The 18,111-nt window shown below is 37.6% G+C and overlaps 1 protein-coding gene across 11 annotated transcripts in view; it reads right to left on the reverse strand.

The window, feature by feature from the left end:
• Positions 1-2,409: 2,409 nt before the first annotated feature.
• Positions 2,410-18,111, reverse strand: part of TBC1D5 (TBC1 domain family member 5) — a 322,054-nt gene continuing 306,352 nt past the window's right edge. For 10 of the 11 annotated variants that reach the window (XM_062569298.1, XM_062569297.1, XM_062569299.1 and 7 more), the window contains 3 exons: positions 12,363-12,442; positions 11,508-11,684; positions 2,410-5,622 (listed from right to left, as the gene is read on the reverse strand). In XM_062569298.1, the coding sequence (XP_062425282.1) occupies positions 5,329-5,622; positions 11,508-11,684; positions 12,363-12,442 (551 nt within the window). In that variant the 3' untranslated portion in view covers positions 2,410-5,328. The remainder of the gene's footprint in view (positions 5,623-11,507; positions 11,685-12,362; positions 12,443-18,111) is intronic. The other variant, XM_062569296.1, reaches the window with a different exon arrangement.

Raw genomic sequence — 18,111 nt, forward strand, 5'->3', positions numbered from 1 at the left:
CAGTAATAATGGGAATTCTGCACTGTGGAACAAAAAATAATCAGGTTTTAATATGAAACTTTAATACTTTGCTTGAACTACGTGAGTCTTTGCCAAGATCTGATAATCTTTGCAAGCCTGTGTGAGCTTTGTCTGCATTTCAGCATTTCTTAACATTTTGACATATTTTAATCCTTAGATGTTTAAAAATGTTTTAAGAACAGGCTCACATTCATATACATCTTCTGCAAGTGTTCCAGGCTGTTACAAGTCTCCATATTTATGGATAGAAATGTCACACATCATTGCTACGAATTTGCTCAGAGATGATACACATATTATCCAGCAAGCTATGTGACTCCTCTGATAGCTTGCTTCTTAATAGCTGTGTGCTTGATATTTTCTATTTTAAAGGGAAATATAATGCCAATTTGCAAACATTAGTATATTCCCTCAGTCCCCTGGATTCAATTAACATGACAGGTGGGAAATCAAGATGTTGTGCCAACTATTCTTCCATCTCAAAACCAAGTACCAATTTCTATTCCAAATGCTCTCAGATACTGACAGGATAATTTATAGCATCTTTGAATGCTTTATTCTAGTTAAAAATTTAGAAAAAAACTAATCATCTTGTCACAGGCCTTGAGATTCGTAGTGAAAGGCCAGCTGCGAAAACCTGCCCAGCTCAAAACTGCCCTGTGACTGCACATGACCGTTTAAGCAGCGAGTTCCCACCAGGGTTTTGTAGTGCTTACAGGGCTTTTCATGTCGTCACCATGAAAGACAGTAGAAGTGTTGTAACAGTGGGACTTGTAGGTTCAAACTCTTACTTCACATGGAAAGTGAAACTTCAGCATCTTTCCTCTGCAGCTGACACTTTTAATTCTTCCTGCATTTAAACATCAGCTAGGATTTTGCAAATTAAAAGCAAAGACAGGTTTGCACAATTGTATCTGGCACAGTCAAACAAGGCACACAAATACTACAGGAGGCACATTTTGGAAACTACTTGTTATGTTTTATATTTGTCTGGAAGTGAACACAGTTTTTTGTTTTCTGGAACATTGTTGTCCCGTTTTTTGCATGATTAATTAATATAAACTACTGCTCTTCAATTGCACTTATTATTTCAGTAGCATGGGTCCAAATTCTTCTCTGATGTGACACTTTTTACTACCAGCTGAGTTATACCATGGGTTGCATCTGGCTAATACTTAGCTGTTTGCAAGGCCAAGAGCAAGTGAAATTATGAGTATTTTATTCATTATTATTTGAATTTTTGCAAGGTCAAGAGCAAGTGAAATTATGAGTATTTTATTCATTATTATTTGAATTTTGATGATGTCTGGGATCACTTCAGACTGTGCTAGAAACTCTAGATAAACTCAGACGAAAAGGTGGTTCCTGCCCTAAAGAACTCATATTCGAGAGTCTCGTGCTGCATCCCTTCCTGCTCATCTTCTATTTCTAGGGATAGACACTTACTCTAGCTGTCACACAAGTCGTCCTACATATCTAAAACCTCTTGCACCTTTTGAGTGGTTAAATATACTGCAAGCAGCAGGCAAACAAGTTAGCTATGTGCACATTTCAAAGTGCCTTTTCTCTGATGACCCTCTTTCATGCTCTTTCATCTCTAAATTTAGCCAGCTACAGAAGGGGGAGTCTAGCAGGTTCAGTGACACAGGAAATACTAATGCAGAAACTGTATTTAATCATTCTTCAAAGAACAGGACAGATTACGAGGCAGCATGATGACTATCCTGTAGCCAAATGAAGTTTATTTTATGAAATTGCACCCTTCCAAGTTTAATAAACCATAATACACATTCACTCACGACCAACACATGCGTGAAAGTATTACTTTAGGGCTGACACCCAAAACTTGGAAACCTATTCAAATTAACATTGCCGTGTCCATATTTGAACAGCTGATGTTACAATTGTCAGGCACAAAGCATGCCATAGACCTTAAATATGAAGTCTGATCTTTTTAATAGCTGCCTCAGGGGCATCTAACGGGGAGAACGTACTGCAGAACCACAGAAAATGTTTAAGAACATGAAATAAAGTATTGAGAATTAGAGAAGTATTGTAAAGATACTGGGATTGTGATCAGGACAAGATGATATAACTATACCAAGTTGAAGGAAACTACAGCGAAATTACACCTCTTCAAATTTTAGCTCATGATTTTCAGATACAATAAATACGGTAAGACAGGAAATATTCTGTATTGTTTTGATGAGAACAACAACAAGCAATTTGTTTTCCTGTAACAAAAACATTAAATCTGATTAAGATAACAGTAACATGAGAGCAGAGCTTTCAAGTTTTAGCATCTTTGTTTTGAGAAATCAGACTTCTAATATTCTAGTCAAAAAGAAATCCCCTCTTTTTGAGAAAACAACACAAACACAGCCCAGAGAATTTGTTAATTCTTTCTTTAATAAAGCAGGCTAGATATTCTTCCAGAGTAAAGATACAAAGTTCCACGACTAAATGAATACCCAGTCAAAACAGGACACTGCCTTTCTGCAGTACATACAATTGACATGACATGCAAGAAATTTGAAACAGTCATAAATTTCAGATGTAAGATCTAGTCCAACAGTCCCAGATACCTATCTTATCCCATTTTAGTTTTCGTCAGTAATTTCCAATCTATATCATTTTCTATCTGGTTATTTTTATCCATGAACATTATGAGCAGGCTCATCTTTGAAAAAAAAGAATAATCTTGTATTTGAAATGACAATTTTCTTTCTCGGTATATTCCTACGATAAGGCAAGACAGGGTGATGATTTGACATCTTGTCTAACTTATAGGTTTCTGTCTTAATGACTATATAAAATTTTAACTATCATCTTCCCAGTATGACCAAGTATTAGAGACTAGATATTTGAGATGTGGAAGGACATGATATAACCAAATATTCATCTATTGCATCTAATCTCATTTGTATAATCACCTCTCTTCTCCTAGGGATTTTATCCTATCCCATGGCATGACAGGCATTCAGCTCATTGCTATTCAATAATTACTGAAAACTTGTTAGAAACTCTACAAATTTTTATACTTTACGCACTGCTTTAAAATATGCAATATTAAACATACAACTAACTTACAAAAATAAAAGAACTGTACAAATCACACTTTTATTGGCAATGAGAGTGCTCAAGAAAATTGCAATGTGATCCCTGAAACAAAAGACCAGAATAGAAATAGAAAGAATGATTCGTAAAAAAATAAAAAAGTAAAAACATTTTCCCCTGCCAAAGTAATGGAATCTGTGAAGGCTTATGCATCACAGAATATAAAACTTTTCTTTTCCCTCTGCCTCTATAATATTTCTTCCCTCTTTCCATAGGCAGCTCTTGAACAGATCATTGTTGATGCAGCACAAGCCTTGCTGAATGGGTTAAGGCTAGAAAAGCTTGAAAGACCTAAATAAATCAACAGCCACTGATTTAATCCCCTGGCATTCATGCAAGCTCGGGGAAATAAAATAAACCTGAAGACAGGCATGCATGTTGAATTCTGAACTGATTTTCTATCAAGCTTAAAACTAAACCAAAATAAACATCTCTCCAAAATGTTATGCATTTAAGCTCTTTCATCTAAATAAACAGTTATCTGACTGTTCATATCAGCCTGTCACACAGATGTACGATGCTATGCCTGCTCATAACATTCTAGTATTTTACCATTTTACAAGGCACATATAATCTCAGAAGTATTACGTGGTGGCTTTTCAATGTGTAAGGATATGGCAGCTACTATGTAATTACAGAACAATTATCTCTTCATTTCAGTTACTGACACTCAGACCTCGTAAAATTTAAGACCAGCAAACTACATGTCACCTCATCGTAGAATACTCTACTTAACTCCATTACAATTACAGACTAATCAGCAAATAACTACCATTTATTAATTGTCTATTAACATAAGCTTTGCCATGCAATTACGAAGTTATTGCATGGTATACCGTATATGTACCATAAAATTAAATAATACAGGTTTTTTTGCCGTTGTTATAAATAGAGTAGCTTTATAGCATTCTTTTATAAGGATAGTTCTAAGTAGGTCCAGAAAGAACAAGTTTCCATTTATCACTAACTTCTTTTTATGAATTCCAAAAGAGTTTAAAGGGATTAGAGAGTACAAAAAAAAAATCTTATCTACTTGAAAAAATTGTATTAGATGTACTATGTACTTGGTGGGAAAGAAATATACTTTTCCACAGAAGAACAAGTTATAGAGTTCATCAGAAACTTTGTTGGTTAATGTTGCTGCTCCATTATGTTTTTTTGACTAGAAATGTAGACATCATATAGGCGTATCTGTAAACAGAATCTATAGATAATAGTAATGAGACATAAAGTGCTTTGAATTACGAACATTTCATATGTCTTTGCACCCTTCCCTGGTAAGTTATCATACTTAAGCTAGTTTTAGTTCAATTGGCTCAGGTCTACACTATCAGATACTGTAATTTCCCTTGAGCCTACTGTTTTAACCATAATAATTTCAGTAAAGCCAAAATAAATTCATGCCCAGGAAATTAAAAGTAGTCAGACATAATGAGGAGAAGAGGTGTGCTGAAATTTCCGAAGGGAAAAAAGAGTAGGCAAAGGGAAATTAGACTCTATTGTATAGGTCCCCATCCTCAAGGAATCTGTAAAAGATCTACTTAAACACAATGTTGAGGAGCACTTGAAAATGGAACACAAACCTGTGCCTCTAACACACCTCAAGTAACTGTCAGATAAAAATGAAGAAAGTAGGGGTCCTCAACTGAGGATAAGCCTGGTGTCAGAATGCCGCTTTTAATCTCTCCGCTATACATTCCCTATTTTGCTAAGTACAATCTCTGAAGAGATAGTACCTTTTTCTTCTCAGAAAACCCAGTCTGGCATATTTTGTAAAAGGAAGTTATTAAATCTGGCTTGTCTTTGCAACTTCAGGTCTGATGCCAAATATCTACATATTTCCTAATCCATTACAGTACTCAGCACATACTATTCTATGTACCAGGAAAGCGACAGTTCTACAGTAATAAAGCTCCTAAGATAATGCTATAATTAACTATAACTGCATATTAGAACTGGGGTTTACTGGATTTTTATTTAAGACAGTCACTAAAAGGTTCATATTCTTTTGATGAGTTGTGACCGAATTTCTTTCTTTATTTATTTTAATTTAGGCTTTTGAGAGCTGAAGTGGGTAACCTTTATCTATTGCCTGTCCTTCTAATCCAAAGAATCACCCAGCCCCTGGAATCACAGCAATTTGTGCTGAGGTGTAACAACTGACCTCCCAGTCTGTCCCGGTCTTTTACTTCAGAGGTCCAGGGGGCTGACAATAGTAAAATCAGAATCTTTGCTGTTATTACTACTGTCATCATCAGGGCTGGAGCTCAGGTTACTGGAGGAGGCTGAAATAGAGCCCATCAGTGGATCAGAAAATATCAAAGAAGAACGGGATGGAACTTCCTGCTTCATTGGTGCCTCCTTGTGTACCAGAAGGGGCTGCGTTGGCTCCTGGGTAGTGCTTCTATTTCCTTCCTCTTCTTTGGAAATCAGAATATAGTCATCAGCACTCTTACTTTCACTAGTGCTTGAGTCAGTTGTGGTCTGTAAGACAACAGTACAGAAAGAACTTAAAGTTAGTACCACTTTTCCCACTTAAAAAGGTTTATGACACACATCAGTAATTCTGGGTGTGGGACATAGGAATAATCTTTATCTAAAAATAGTGTAGCCCAAATCAACCAGTAAAAAATAAAGTGGGTATTAACTTCAGGTGAAATAATTTATTTGTTATTTAAGAAAGCATACAAGCTCACACTCCAAAAATACGTTCTCAAGCATAGAGGTCTTATACATTTCAATTATCAAAATACTTCCATGTAGTGATCATGGTAACCAGGCATCTAATACACACATTACAGTCATGAAGATTTTAGGTACTATATTCGTACTGTTATTACTTTTCTATAGCCATTTACTAAGCAGTATTACAGATTTTTTTCTGGTTTACATGCAGAACGGCGTGTTGCAGTTCTTTTGGAGAACAGCTTAATAAAAAATTTTGTAATAAAACTCTGATCTTTGGAACTGGAGCTGTACATACGTCTGGCTCAGTGTGCAATAGTTTGGATTCTGCAGATTGGAGCCCCCAGGGCTTCTAGGCTCAGCGCCATGGGGTGACGGGCTGAGTATTTCTAACTCCACCAGAAAACTAGCCTCCAAGAACCCCTTGATCTGTGTAGTTAGGCCCCGGGAATATTCACCCCTGAGACTCTAGTAGTAGAACAAAACTACATGTCAGAATAGCAACAAATTCTTATGAGCTAGGAATCTTATATTTAAACCAGCCGTATTCAGGAGAAGCCCACCTTTTCAACATAAAGAGCAAAATGTAATTAGGAGGCAAGACGGTCCTATTCAGTAGAGTGGGAATTCTCTTTTGCAACAAAACTGGCTGTGTATTAGCTGGGATGCAACCTGAATGAACAACTATTTTCTTCTGCAAGAGATAGATTCATCTCCTGTCCAGCACTACTGAAACTAATACATTTGATTACACTAACGCAAGATTGAGAAAAGGGAGATGAAGTTGAGGGGCAGCTGAAGAAATGTGTTTGTCAACATGTGTGTCATATACATGCCCTTCAGCTGTGATTCTTCACCACACAAAAAGTGTAAATTCACTTTGGAGTAAAAGAGAAATGGCAGATATTAGAGAGAAAAGGGAACATTAGCAAAAAAGAAAAAAAAAAAGAAAGAACGAACAGGAAGAGTTTGAATGAGATAAAGATAGTTCCACGGCACAGTATATAAAATTATGGAGATCATCACAGGTAGTAGGAACCACAAATTGGGTTTAAGCTGTCCATGGACTCCAGTAAAACATTTTACCACACTTATTATTATATCTGGAAACCATTTTCCATTGACTAGATTATTGATCATAGAGCAGAATGTTCTTGAAAGGGGTCTGCACAGCTGCGGAGAGGGTAAAATCCACCGTTCATTAACAACAAACTGTAGTAGGAAATAAAAGAGGTGTAAGGTTTTGGTTATTATTTATACAGTTGTTCTAAATTGCTAAAAGTCACAAAATAAATATCACTTGAATGTGAAAGCACATTGAAATACAGAATTGTAACTTACTTCCTTAAAGAAATCATATGAATGGAAATTCAGTTATTTCCATTGCAGTAATTTTTTAAAATATTACATTTATAAAATTTATTAAAAAGTTTTTTCATGTTTTCTGGATGGTACCTAAATATTACAATATCTATTATTGTCTTTTGTAAATAACACATTCTAATATTTTTCCATTCAAGTGAAAATCTCTGAAGTTCGGAGCACTGGTTACAGTTTGAAAGGTCCCAATAAAAGACAGCTCTCAGACTGATGCCAATTTTACATCTGTTATTCTTTGATATTTACTTACTCATCTTCAAAAGACTTTATAGTATTCATATAAACGTAACCGAGCAGATCACTTTTAAAAATATCAACAACTGTCCAGTGCTGAATGCTATTAAACCTTAGCCCAACCTTCCTGTACTGCGTAGAAGTATGTAGTTCAAAAGCGAGTAAACAACTTTACTTTACCATGAAGTTAAAACCAAACAGATTTACCCTACCAGGACTGATGCTTGCACTGTTTAAGCACTTCTGATCTAAGACATCATCCGTTATTAATTAGTCCTTCGCTTTCATCTGGTCTATTTGAATTAGTGTCCTCATTAGCTGTCAGTTCATCCGCTGCCACCTCCAGGGGCCAGGAGCACGGCTCCGCTCCAGCATCGTGGCTAGCAGGCAGCTGACGGATTTTGTGGACAAGACCTGGGCAGCGGAGCTCTTCTGGGAGCTCTAAATGCCCCTTCAAAATTTCCCTGCTTTTTCCCTCTGTGCAACAGGAATACAGTTCCCTGAAGCAACAACTGGTGCAATAATTCATCTGGCTTCTTTTCACACTTGCAAAGGCTCTTGCTGAACACAACAGTCTTCTATTGTAAAATTATACACTTTAGTATTCCAAGCTATTAGGATCACACTATTTCTGCCCTCACAACCCTCATATCCAAGAGGGTATCACTTTTCATAAGGAGACAAAAGCATTACCTAGCAGCAGCAGCAGCCAGTGGGGTCAGTGTTTTCCTGCTGGTATGGCCAAGGATGCCCAACAGGTTGAACGCCTTCTGGCAGTGAACCCCAGCATGAGCCCACAGTCATTAATACTTTGTGCTGGCACTGCAATTTCCTAAATTCTGCTTCAACAAATGTGCTCTTGCATAGTTAAAAATATGGGGAAAGGGAAAAAAACACTAATGCCAAATTCTTTTAATTAATATTGTGTTTTGCAACAGTGTTTTTTGTTCTACCCATATTTTTGGCTATTGATTAAGGAGAACTATACCTCACTGAAGTATCAGAAAAGCAGCAAAGTATATATATTGACACCAAAATGATATAAAAAGGCTTGCTGTAACTGTTTGCCTATCTCTAGAATACATTGGTATTTTGGTGGTGAATATTTCCAGAGGCAGAATACCTCCCCGCTTCTTGTTCTGCCCTGTTTCTGTTTCAGGAAACTCATGCTGACGTGAACCATGTTTTCTCCCATCTGCTGCCACTACTGAATAAATGAAAAATGACAGAATTATACTTCCAGTAGCTTTGAAAGTTAACAACCTTACGCCTGTTGCCATATGGCTTCTCCAAACATTTTTTCCTGATGAATATCAGCTACTAGTACCAGGCTTATTTCAATTGCCTTCATACTGTGAATGAGTTAAAATGCACTGTACGAATACAATTCGAGTAAGCTTAGAAGAACAGCAGCTCGTTTTGCCTCCTTCTTTGAATCGACATAAAGGCAAGATAATGTGCTAATTATCATTCATTATTTAGCAACAGAAGCCTTCTGTTTGTCAACTGCGCACTGCTATGAAAGGCAAACAGTCTAACAAACGCCGCACTTCCTTGAGCCTTTTTCTTATTTTTTGCATTTATAGTTCTCGTCTTTGCAAACAGGCACTGTATCTTTATCCCCAGTTTCACCGGGGGGGGGGGGGGGGGGGGGACAGAAAAAAGAAAAAAGAGGAAGAGCACTTTTAAAATAAATTAAAGGTGATAAACAATTATATAACAATGAAGCACAAAAGACTGGATTTCAATTTTGATTACACCATAATAAATCACCTATAACGTTTTCAGCAGTCTTAGAAATATACCTGTAATTGTGCTAGAGTAGAATTTCTACAAAATAAGTCATATTAAACAGAATTATACATATTTTCTAAGTCACAAAAAATGTAAATATGGTAAAATTTATTTAGCAAGAAATATATTAAATGGGCTAGAAATGGCTAGAATTTTTTAAGCCTTCTGCAGCTCTCAGAAGACCCTCTCTGCTTGACCCAGAGGCATCACTACAACTCAGCTTCCTCATCAGAATAAAAGGCTGGGCTGCGGCCCAATTTGGTGGAAATTGCCCCCCTCCCAACAATTAACAGTCTCACTTCACAGCCGACTAAACTTAGCAATTTTATCCTCCGTTTTATTAAAAGGTGTTGTCAAAAGCTCTTCTCTTTCCCTTTGCGTGTAAAGGCTGCGGTTGAACAGGCTGGGCTCAGGCACAGCGCAGAGCGGCGGGATGCTACCCTTCCTCCTGGACTGCAGTGCTGCTTCCCCACCATGCGCGGCTCCAAGCCTAATCTTTTATTTCTCGTTCTGTAATAGGCTGCTGCTCATTATCATAATTGGAACTCGCAGAAGATAAGATTAGAGAAGGCTAATCAGTATGGGTGTACTGTATCTGCAAACATAAACCAGGCAGCGCTGCAGCCTCATTAAGTGCTCTGCTAGCTCAGATCCTGCAGCCTTTACTCACATTGTTCATAGCTCCCTCATAAGCACGATTATCACAGGGCACATCCAAATTGTGACACCCACGAATCCTTCTCTGGGTGTGTATTCTGACTCCGTACTGGGGTGAGACCTCATTACACGTCACCCCCGCAAGTTTGCCCTGGAAAGAAACCCGCACGGGCAGGGAGGGAGCTGTACCTCACCCCACCGGCAAAGCCCCTCTGCTTAGTGACACACCTTCAGAGCAGCACGTGAGCAAGGGCTTCTTCCGCACAAGCAAGATCTGCACACACTACTACACCAGGTTGTTATTTTATATTACATTCTACCTTCCACTTTCTGTAAAAAAGCCAAGTTAAAATTGCCAGAAAAAGTGCTATTTGCCATTTCAGTGTGAAAGCCAAAGCCACTTTCATGTAAAACGCAGGGAGATAAAAGGCAAAACCAGGAGGTCATTACACGAACGCTCCAATACACTACCTTCAGAGTAACCTATGCCTTTAACATGGCAGAAGCTACTGACCGTAATGACAAAAGCTAACGGAGCAATTATGTTCCAGCAAAACCTTTCTCTTTGAACCTATGGTTATTATTTAAAATAACAAAATGAAATACAATTAAAATACGATTTTTAACATAAAAAGTGCTAACTCAGGGGACTGTGTATAATAAATCAAAACAACCTATGTCACTATTTTAAAATCAATAAATATTTCTTTTCTTTTCTAAGCAAACTTGTCAAGAGAATATGATTGCAGACTCGATTAGACTGAGGTTATAGTGTTGCCACTGATTCACAAGTGTGAGTATTACTACTAACGTGGCAGATTTAACTTCAGAACTCTAATATTGAAAATTACAAGGAAATGTGCATATAAAAAGTTATTTGTTTTTAAGATCACATCTGAATTAGACTAAGTCTTAGACAGAGAGACACCTGTGCATTCCTTTTAGCATAAGGCAAAAACTCTGTGTGTGTGTGAACTTGTCCTGTGACTGTAAGTTTTGTATGTGAAAACTGTGTTTACTGAGTCCAGAAGTCAATACAAACAACTCTTACCAAGGAAATGGAGCAGAAGGTAAAAGTAACCTCCTAGCTATTTCCTTTTTGGCACTTAACATGGATACACTGCAATGCAGATAATCAGCTGTTACATAATGGAGCTGTAGAGGACAAACAATGAGAATAATAACTGATACAGGAACATTCACCTCCATTTTTTACATCTTTTTATACGCAGCTGACTTGTTAAGAAGTATTCAATGACTTGAAAAAAGACCCGCTGCCCCCCCCCAAACACTGTATAAAACTCTGACTTAATTACCTGTGTGTGGAGCATAAGCCTGCACTAGCAAAAGCAGTGAGAGCAGGACAGTAGTCAGAGAGAAACTTCTAAGCACAGCTCTATATGCAGCAGCGTTCCCGGGCTTCTGGTGGGAATCTGAGTGCTTACAAGGCAAGTGACCACTTACCAAAACACAAGCTATGCTTCTGATTACACCCTGCTTTTTTGAAGGAGAAGTGTGAACTGGTGTATTTCTGTGTGATGTCTGGACATGCTAAAGGAAGTCTTCAAAAATAAAGGACTAATTCCGTCAATGGCATGTTGGAGTTATTTGTATCTTACCTGATGTCCTGGGATGAACTGTTGCTTTGCCATAACAGATCCCTTCAAGACATCACTCGTCCCCTTGTTCTGACTGTTGGAGCAGTAGTGATCATCTGCTATCGTGATTTGCTCATTTTCTTCAGCTTCCAGTTGGCTCTGGTTGAAACGCAGGGAACCTTTCAGAATATCTTTGATCTGTTGTTGAATGGGAAAGAATGTAAGTTAGGAACTTGCAGCAATTCTAAATTTTCTGAAGCTTAGTGCAGAATGATTTCATACACCATTTTCCCATAGTAATTGCTTCGAATTGCTTTGCATCAGTGAAATGTGATTGTATCAGATTCAGGAAAACAAATATCCAAGAAAGTTAAAAAGAACGAAACTGCTAAGACTCTTCCCCACATCACACTTTGAGATGTAACATGTCACATTGTTCCTGATAAAATGTATTTCAAAGCTCATTCTCATTTTAAGTATATAGTACTTTTTTCTTACATAGAATGATATTCAAGTGTCATTACATTTACATAATGTGGTCAGAAACATGTAGTGCATGCTTAGTATGTACACTTTGCATTAAGAAAAATGACGATGTGGTTAATGCCCAGAACTTGGAATTACACCGCCTCAGTTCTACTTTGATATTGCCACAACTTCTCAGGAAGAAAATGTGCAAGTCCTTCGAACTCCTTACAGCTCAGTTTTACTTTCTAAATAAAAGTACTATGCAATGCTTGATACATTAGTATTTTTAAAACAGCTACAACAGAAGTCAAAACAGTAGTATAACAAAAAGAATAAAAAAGGAAGAAAAAAAGGATTAATAGCACTGTGGGATACAAGAAGGTTAAGTAAGTTAATCAATAGCTATACCTGCTTCAAACCAGCCAGGGAAACCAGAATTTCATCTTCTTTTTCCAAGTGTTCTTGTAATATAACTTCCTGAATATTTCCTGCAAAAAAAGAGAAACTTCCTGAATAATCTCTAATGTACTGCCAACTTAGCGTTGACTTATGTTCTCAGAGCCAAATCCTGTGACTTGCAAATGCATTTTCACATACCGACCTAGACGGTGACAACTTCACTAGCTGAGGAGGGTTAGGCTAGCCAAAGCCTGTCAATGCTGCCAAGACTCCTACAATAACGTTATGCTGCTGCTGGGCTTCTGTTGCCTGAATGCACCAATGGACTCTCATTCCAATGGTCCCTAGAAGACGATGTGGCCTCTGTGGCTCATAGAGTTGCACGCATGTTTGATTCTGCGAATGCTCTGGAAGCTTTCAAGAACATTTACAGGAATTTGCTGAGCTCTCAGGATGGGTTAAGGTAGGGGCGCAGTAATTTCAGCTCAGATCCTACGGCCACTGCGGACGCTCTTGTTCTACATAACAAGCCTGAAAGTGGCGATCCCTATCTGATCCTTTTATATTAAGCAAAAGACCCAGAGCAGAGTAAAACCTCATATCTGACAGAAAGTGTAGTACAGTACTGACACTTCAGAAGATCCCTGTCTTCCCTATCTACAGAGCTGTCCTGCAAGACTGCACTTCAGCACACTGGTGTATGGTGCTTGCTGGGGGCAGGGCTGGAGGCTGGCTAACATCTAAGAGATAAAGCTGTGACACACCATGTCCTGAAAATCCCAGGCAATGCTGTAGGCCAAACCAGTCCATAGCTCAGACACTTCCACAGACTCTTTAAGCCATGGCAGATCCTTCCCCAGGCTCCTAACTCTTCCCTTCCTCCTCAGCTCTTTGAGAAGCAGCAGTGATTTTGATTTACAGATTTACAGACTGAGAAGGCATCTATCAACTGAAGGTGAAAGGAGAATCTTCTGTGCCACTCCTGCCTTACTTGCATAGTGCTCAGTACAAATCCTTCAGTAACACTCACTTGGGAACAGTGCTTTGCTGGTCTGAATCACAGTATTTCAGGTGCTTAACAACTAGAGCTTTGCATCATTAATCCAAACATGCATTGCTTGTTTGTTTTAACCACATCCTACATGTTGAGGGACCAAACCAGTGAAAAGACAAAAACATTGTTACAGATTATGCTGACAAGGATGAATATGATGCTGCTGACAACTTTGACACAACACCAGGTTTCAAGGAAAAATATTGAGCAATTTGGCTTAAGTTTTGTGTTTACAGAATAAATACTGAAAGTATGAGATGAAGGAGGCTGGACAAGGGGAAGATAGATTATGAGGAGAAATGCAGATTTAAAACTTACATATAGAGACAGAAGTTTGAAATTATGTGTGGGAAAGAAAATCTGCAGCTGATAAAAATAAAAAACAGAAAGGGAAAGAAGGGATAGGATCCAAGACTAAAGAGAGGATCTAATACTAAAGAGATTAGAGACACAAAAGGCAATAGTAGATGAGAGAGAGTTCAAGCAAAAAGATGTGATCAAGGTCAAGGGGAAGGGTGGGGGTATGCTAACTCAGCTTTCTGTTAGTAGCCTATCTAAATAAGGAGATACAAGTTTACATTATTTAGCATTCGTACCATAAAACAGCAGCAGTATCCTGCAGCAATGAGGTCAAACACAGTACACTTGAACAATATCAAGTACAAATCTTAAAAGACAAGTTACATCATAAAGACACTGCATTATGAAGGCTTTAGATAATGTAAAACTTTATCTTTTTGCAAATATGTAACATCATGAATTGACAGAAAGTATAATTAATTCACCATTTTATTTATTGTTTTTACAGTACATCTAGTCTCTCAATTTGCTAAATAAAAGATAATAACATTTTCTGGCAAGTATTAAAATGTGTTACTTACAAAACTACTACTTTAAATCTTGACTTCCACTTTTAACAAGCAGTGCATAATTTTCTACTTCTTTTAAAAGGTTCAGAACTTTGAACATCAGAAGTCCAAAGTCCAAGTCCTTCTGGGCAGACAAACAATGTTTAATCACAGCCCAAGTCACTGAATTCAACTGTCTCTTTCATTTCTCAGCATTAAAACAATTGCTACAGTGTTTGATCCCCACATGTATTAAAAACATGCATTATAAACTCAGGTGTGCATAGTGACTAAGCAAATGGAGCAAGAAAATAATTCAAAACATACCTCGAATCTATGAAAGACCAAAAGTTGGAAAATTTAAATATCAGGGAAAAAAAGAGAAAACAAAAGCTGAAAGTCATTCTGTATGATGTGGAAATAATCTACTATTATTTCCCTTCTTCATAGGGGTTTTTAAGGCAGTATTTCAAAAGAATGAAGATGAAAACATTATTTCTATATAAAAGAGCTGTAACTCTGAAAAGCCAATGTATTTAGAAATGTCTAGCAACTTATAAATAGAACTATGATGGCTAGGCAGCAGTAAATATTAGTAAAAATGTTCATATCATCACATATTTATTTTAGCAAGATTAATAAAGGATTTTAACACTAGTCCCAGGGGAAAAAAAGACTGAAAGAGAAAAGGCTGGAAATACAGTAAGATTTTCTAATCATGAATGAACTCAACTCATTTTCTAAAGTTATTCCTTGAATTTACAGTTTGTTTTAAAGTGCAGCATGGCACATCTTGGATATGTTTATTGGTTTTAATCAGTTAAAATGATTAAAATGTATTTTGAAAAAAAATTAGTTTGCTCTAAAGCACTATTTTGGATTCAAGGAACATATTTCGTTTTAACACAGAAGTATGTGCCAGGATGCAAATCACTACAATCAGCCACTTCCCCCTCTAAGTATGTAACAGGGGAGATGTAAGGTCACAGACTGCAATTTCTTTCAGTAGTATAAAGAAAGAGAATGAAAGGTTTCCCTATGGATTTTCTCAATGGATTTTTCTTCTCCTAAGTGTGCCCTTGAAGTGTAAATGGCTTCTGATCTACTACCCGCTTGAACACAGAATTTATTATGTACCAAATAAGCCGTAAGTATGGAGCCCAAATTTATCAGCGCTCACTCTCCTTTCCTCCCAGCTAACGAGTAGAGAGGAATAAAAATTTTTGCCTTAGAAGAAAGGATAGAGGGGATCTGCTTTTGGAGGAGTGCCTCCGCCACTGGCACGTCCTCCTGCTGGGACCACCCGTGACGACGCGTTTGGGCTGGAAGCAGAGGCAGGAGGAAGAGGAGGGTGGGCGAGTGACTCGGCACGCACCTCCGCAGCTGCGTTTCGGGGCCTCTGAGCCTCGTCCCTCTCCTGAGGACACCTCGCAGAGCAGCGAGATTTAACACCGCGATGAACAAGCTCTCCAGTGCAGACAAAAGCCTTTTCCTTTAACGTTACTCTCTCAGAGCTCAAAAAGTACTTTTATAGCTGAAAACACTTAAAAAATACTAACTCTGTTAGGAGTTAGGAGTGCTGAAGAAGTAATATGTTTGATACAATGCTGCTCAGCTGAACAACTTTCATATTAAGCAAATGGAGTTGTATCACTTATTATTCTTCCTTCACAAGAGATTTTACTATGTCTTCTAATAAAGTTATGTATATCAACAAACTGGCCATATATTGATTTTTTCCCTAGTGTTTTCCTTATCTGACTGTCTATAATAAATCCTCTGTATTAATGAATACTTTTTCATAAAACAATAAACAACTTTTTGAAAAAAATAATGCAGATATCAACTAGGAACTGAGAACACCTTTCTACCTGTAAAACAAACACTGACATGATAGGTCAAAAAATGGATTATAGGGCTTTTAGTCTATTCAAAACCCAACTCACTCTGATTCTATGCTAAAATATCAATTTGACTGAGATAGCTGTTTTCATTCAAAATTCCATTTCAGTATCACTGAATTCAACCAGTTTTGACCAGCTTTGGTTGTTTTTTCTTTTAGTAAAATTTCATTTAGCTGATGCTAAATGCTTTCCCGAGATTTCTGTTTCAGTGAAGTTCATCCCGGAGAAAGACAAAGGCTGAATTTTGCATCCCATCCCCTGATCGTCGGAGCACCGCTGTGAGATGCATGAGATCCAGATCATGTTACCTGATTCTGGATTTGTTCCACCATAATACAAAAACATATCGAAGTTTCACAAAACGAACTGTCAAACCCTGGTTGGACTGCTCAGAAATACCAGAGCCATACAAGCAGTTACTCTTTTCAGAAGTCAGCTACATTATCCACTACTGAGGCTGCCCTCAATGAGGACACATAAGCTAATGGACGTATTTTAAATAATTGGTTAAAATCAAGTTTGAATACTCATAGTCAAATAAGTAGATTCCTTTATGTTTGACAGATATTGGACCAATTAATCAAATAACTATTATTTCCTGATTAATACTGTGATAGATGGCCTGGATGTAATTTAAAGCCAATTGGAGTTACAGAGGAATAATATGCAAGTGATTGATTGCATTTTTGTTCTTCTTTTCTACAAAACATAGAAAACCAGTTATCATGCAGTGATTTGGGTAGCAACAGGCTAGACGAAATAGCTGACGAATTAAGACGAAATCTATTTTTCATTTCCTACTCTTACACTTATCTAAAATTGTAAATAACGCCACACAGAAATTCACCGTAGAAAATCCAGATTTCTATTTCCTCTCCCTAACTTAATTTCTAAAATTTAAACTCTTGAAGAAATTCCATCATTCTCCATTCAAAGATGAAAGAGCAGAATTAGCCACAGCAGTTCCTAGCAGTAAAATCAGGGAAGGCTTATGCTCTTTGATGACCCAACTGCTACACATTGCATGATGATGTGCATAGTCACTGCTGACTTCCCCAGTGAGGGAAAATGGCTGTAAAAAGTATTAGATTTAGAGGTCACATTTCCTCTCTGAGTGTGGAAAAAGTGGTATGCTCGGCCTAATTATTTTCGTTGCCTACTAAATCAAATAACATCGACTGAAAATTTAGCAGGCGTTCAATACAGACTCTGCCCCCCTCCCCCCCCCCCAAAAAAAAAAAAAAAAAAAAAAATCCAGAGCTGTGCTAAATGAAGACAGGCAGTGGCACTAATGGGAAAACTAGTCTGTGGTAGACAAGGTCTTCTCAGGCATCTCTTCATGTCTGTACACGTGGAAGAAACTTTTGAATAAGTTTTAATGTCCTTGTTCTCTTCTGTTTGTTTGCTCCCCACGGCCTTTTTGAAGCACATCTATCTCCTACTGATTTCCATTTTAACCTGGTGGATGGGGTCTTTCCAGGAAGATGACACTTGCTGAGAGAGGCTAACTTAAAGTAGCTGCAAGCTTTACTGTGACTGCTGCCCTCGCAGTGCTAGCTCCTGATCAATGATTTGTACACAACCAACAGTGCTAGAATCATGCTAAAACTACTTTTTTTTTTCCCCATCCTTGCCTACCATTACTGAAAACACTGTTCCGAGTGAGCAAGTAAAAGTACATTCTTATTACCAAGGTGGTCAGCAGTAAGGAGAGATGACCTGTATTACTTCAGGTTTGTATCTTTTCAAAAGAGGAGAGCAAAAAACAAAAAAAGAAAAAGAAAAAAAGTTCCCACAGATATCAACTCCTTTCTTTTAGGCTACACAGCTACATAGTTACACATTCCAGACCTTTTGTCTGATCCTTTTTATGAAAGCAGTGTTTACAGAAAATAGTTCCATTTCCTCTATAGTGTACTAGTGATAGGAAGATTTTTTTTTCTTACTGTTAG

This window comes from Rhea pennata, chromosome 2 (genome assembly GCF_028389875.1).
Source record: "Rhea pennata isolate bPtePen1 chromosome 2, bPtePen1.pri, whole genome shotgun sequence".
NCBI lineage: Eukaryota > Metazoa > Chordata > Aves > Rheiformes > Rheidae > Rhea > Rhea pennata.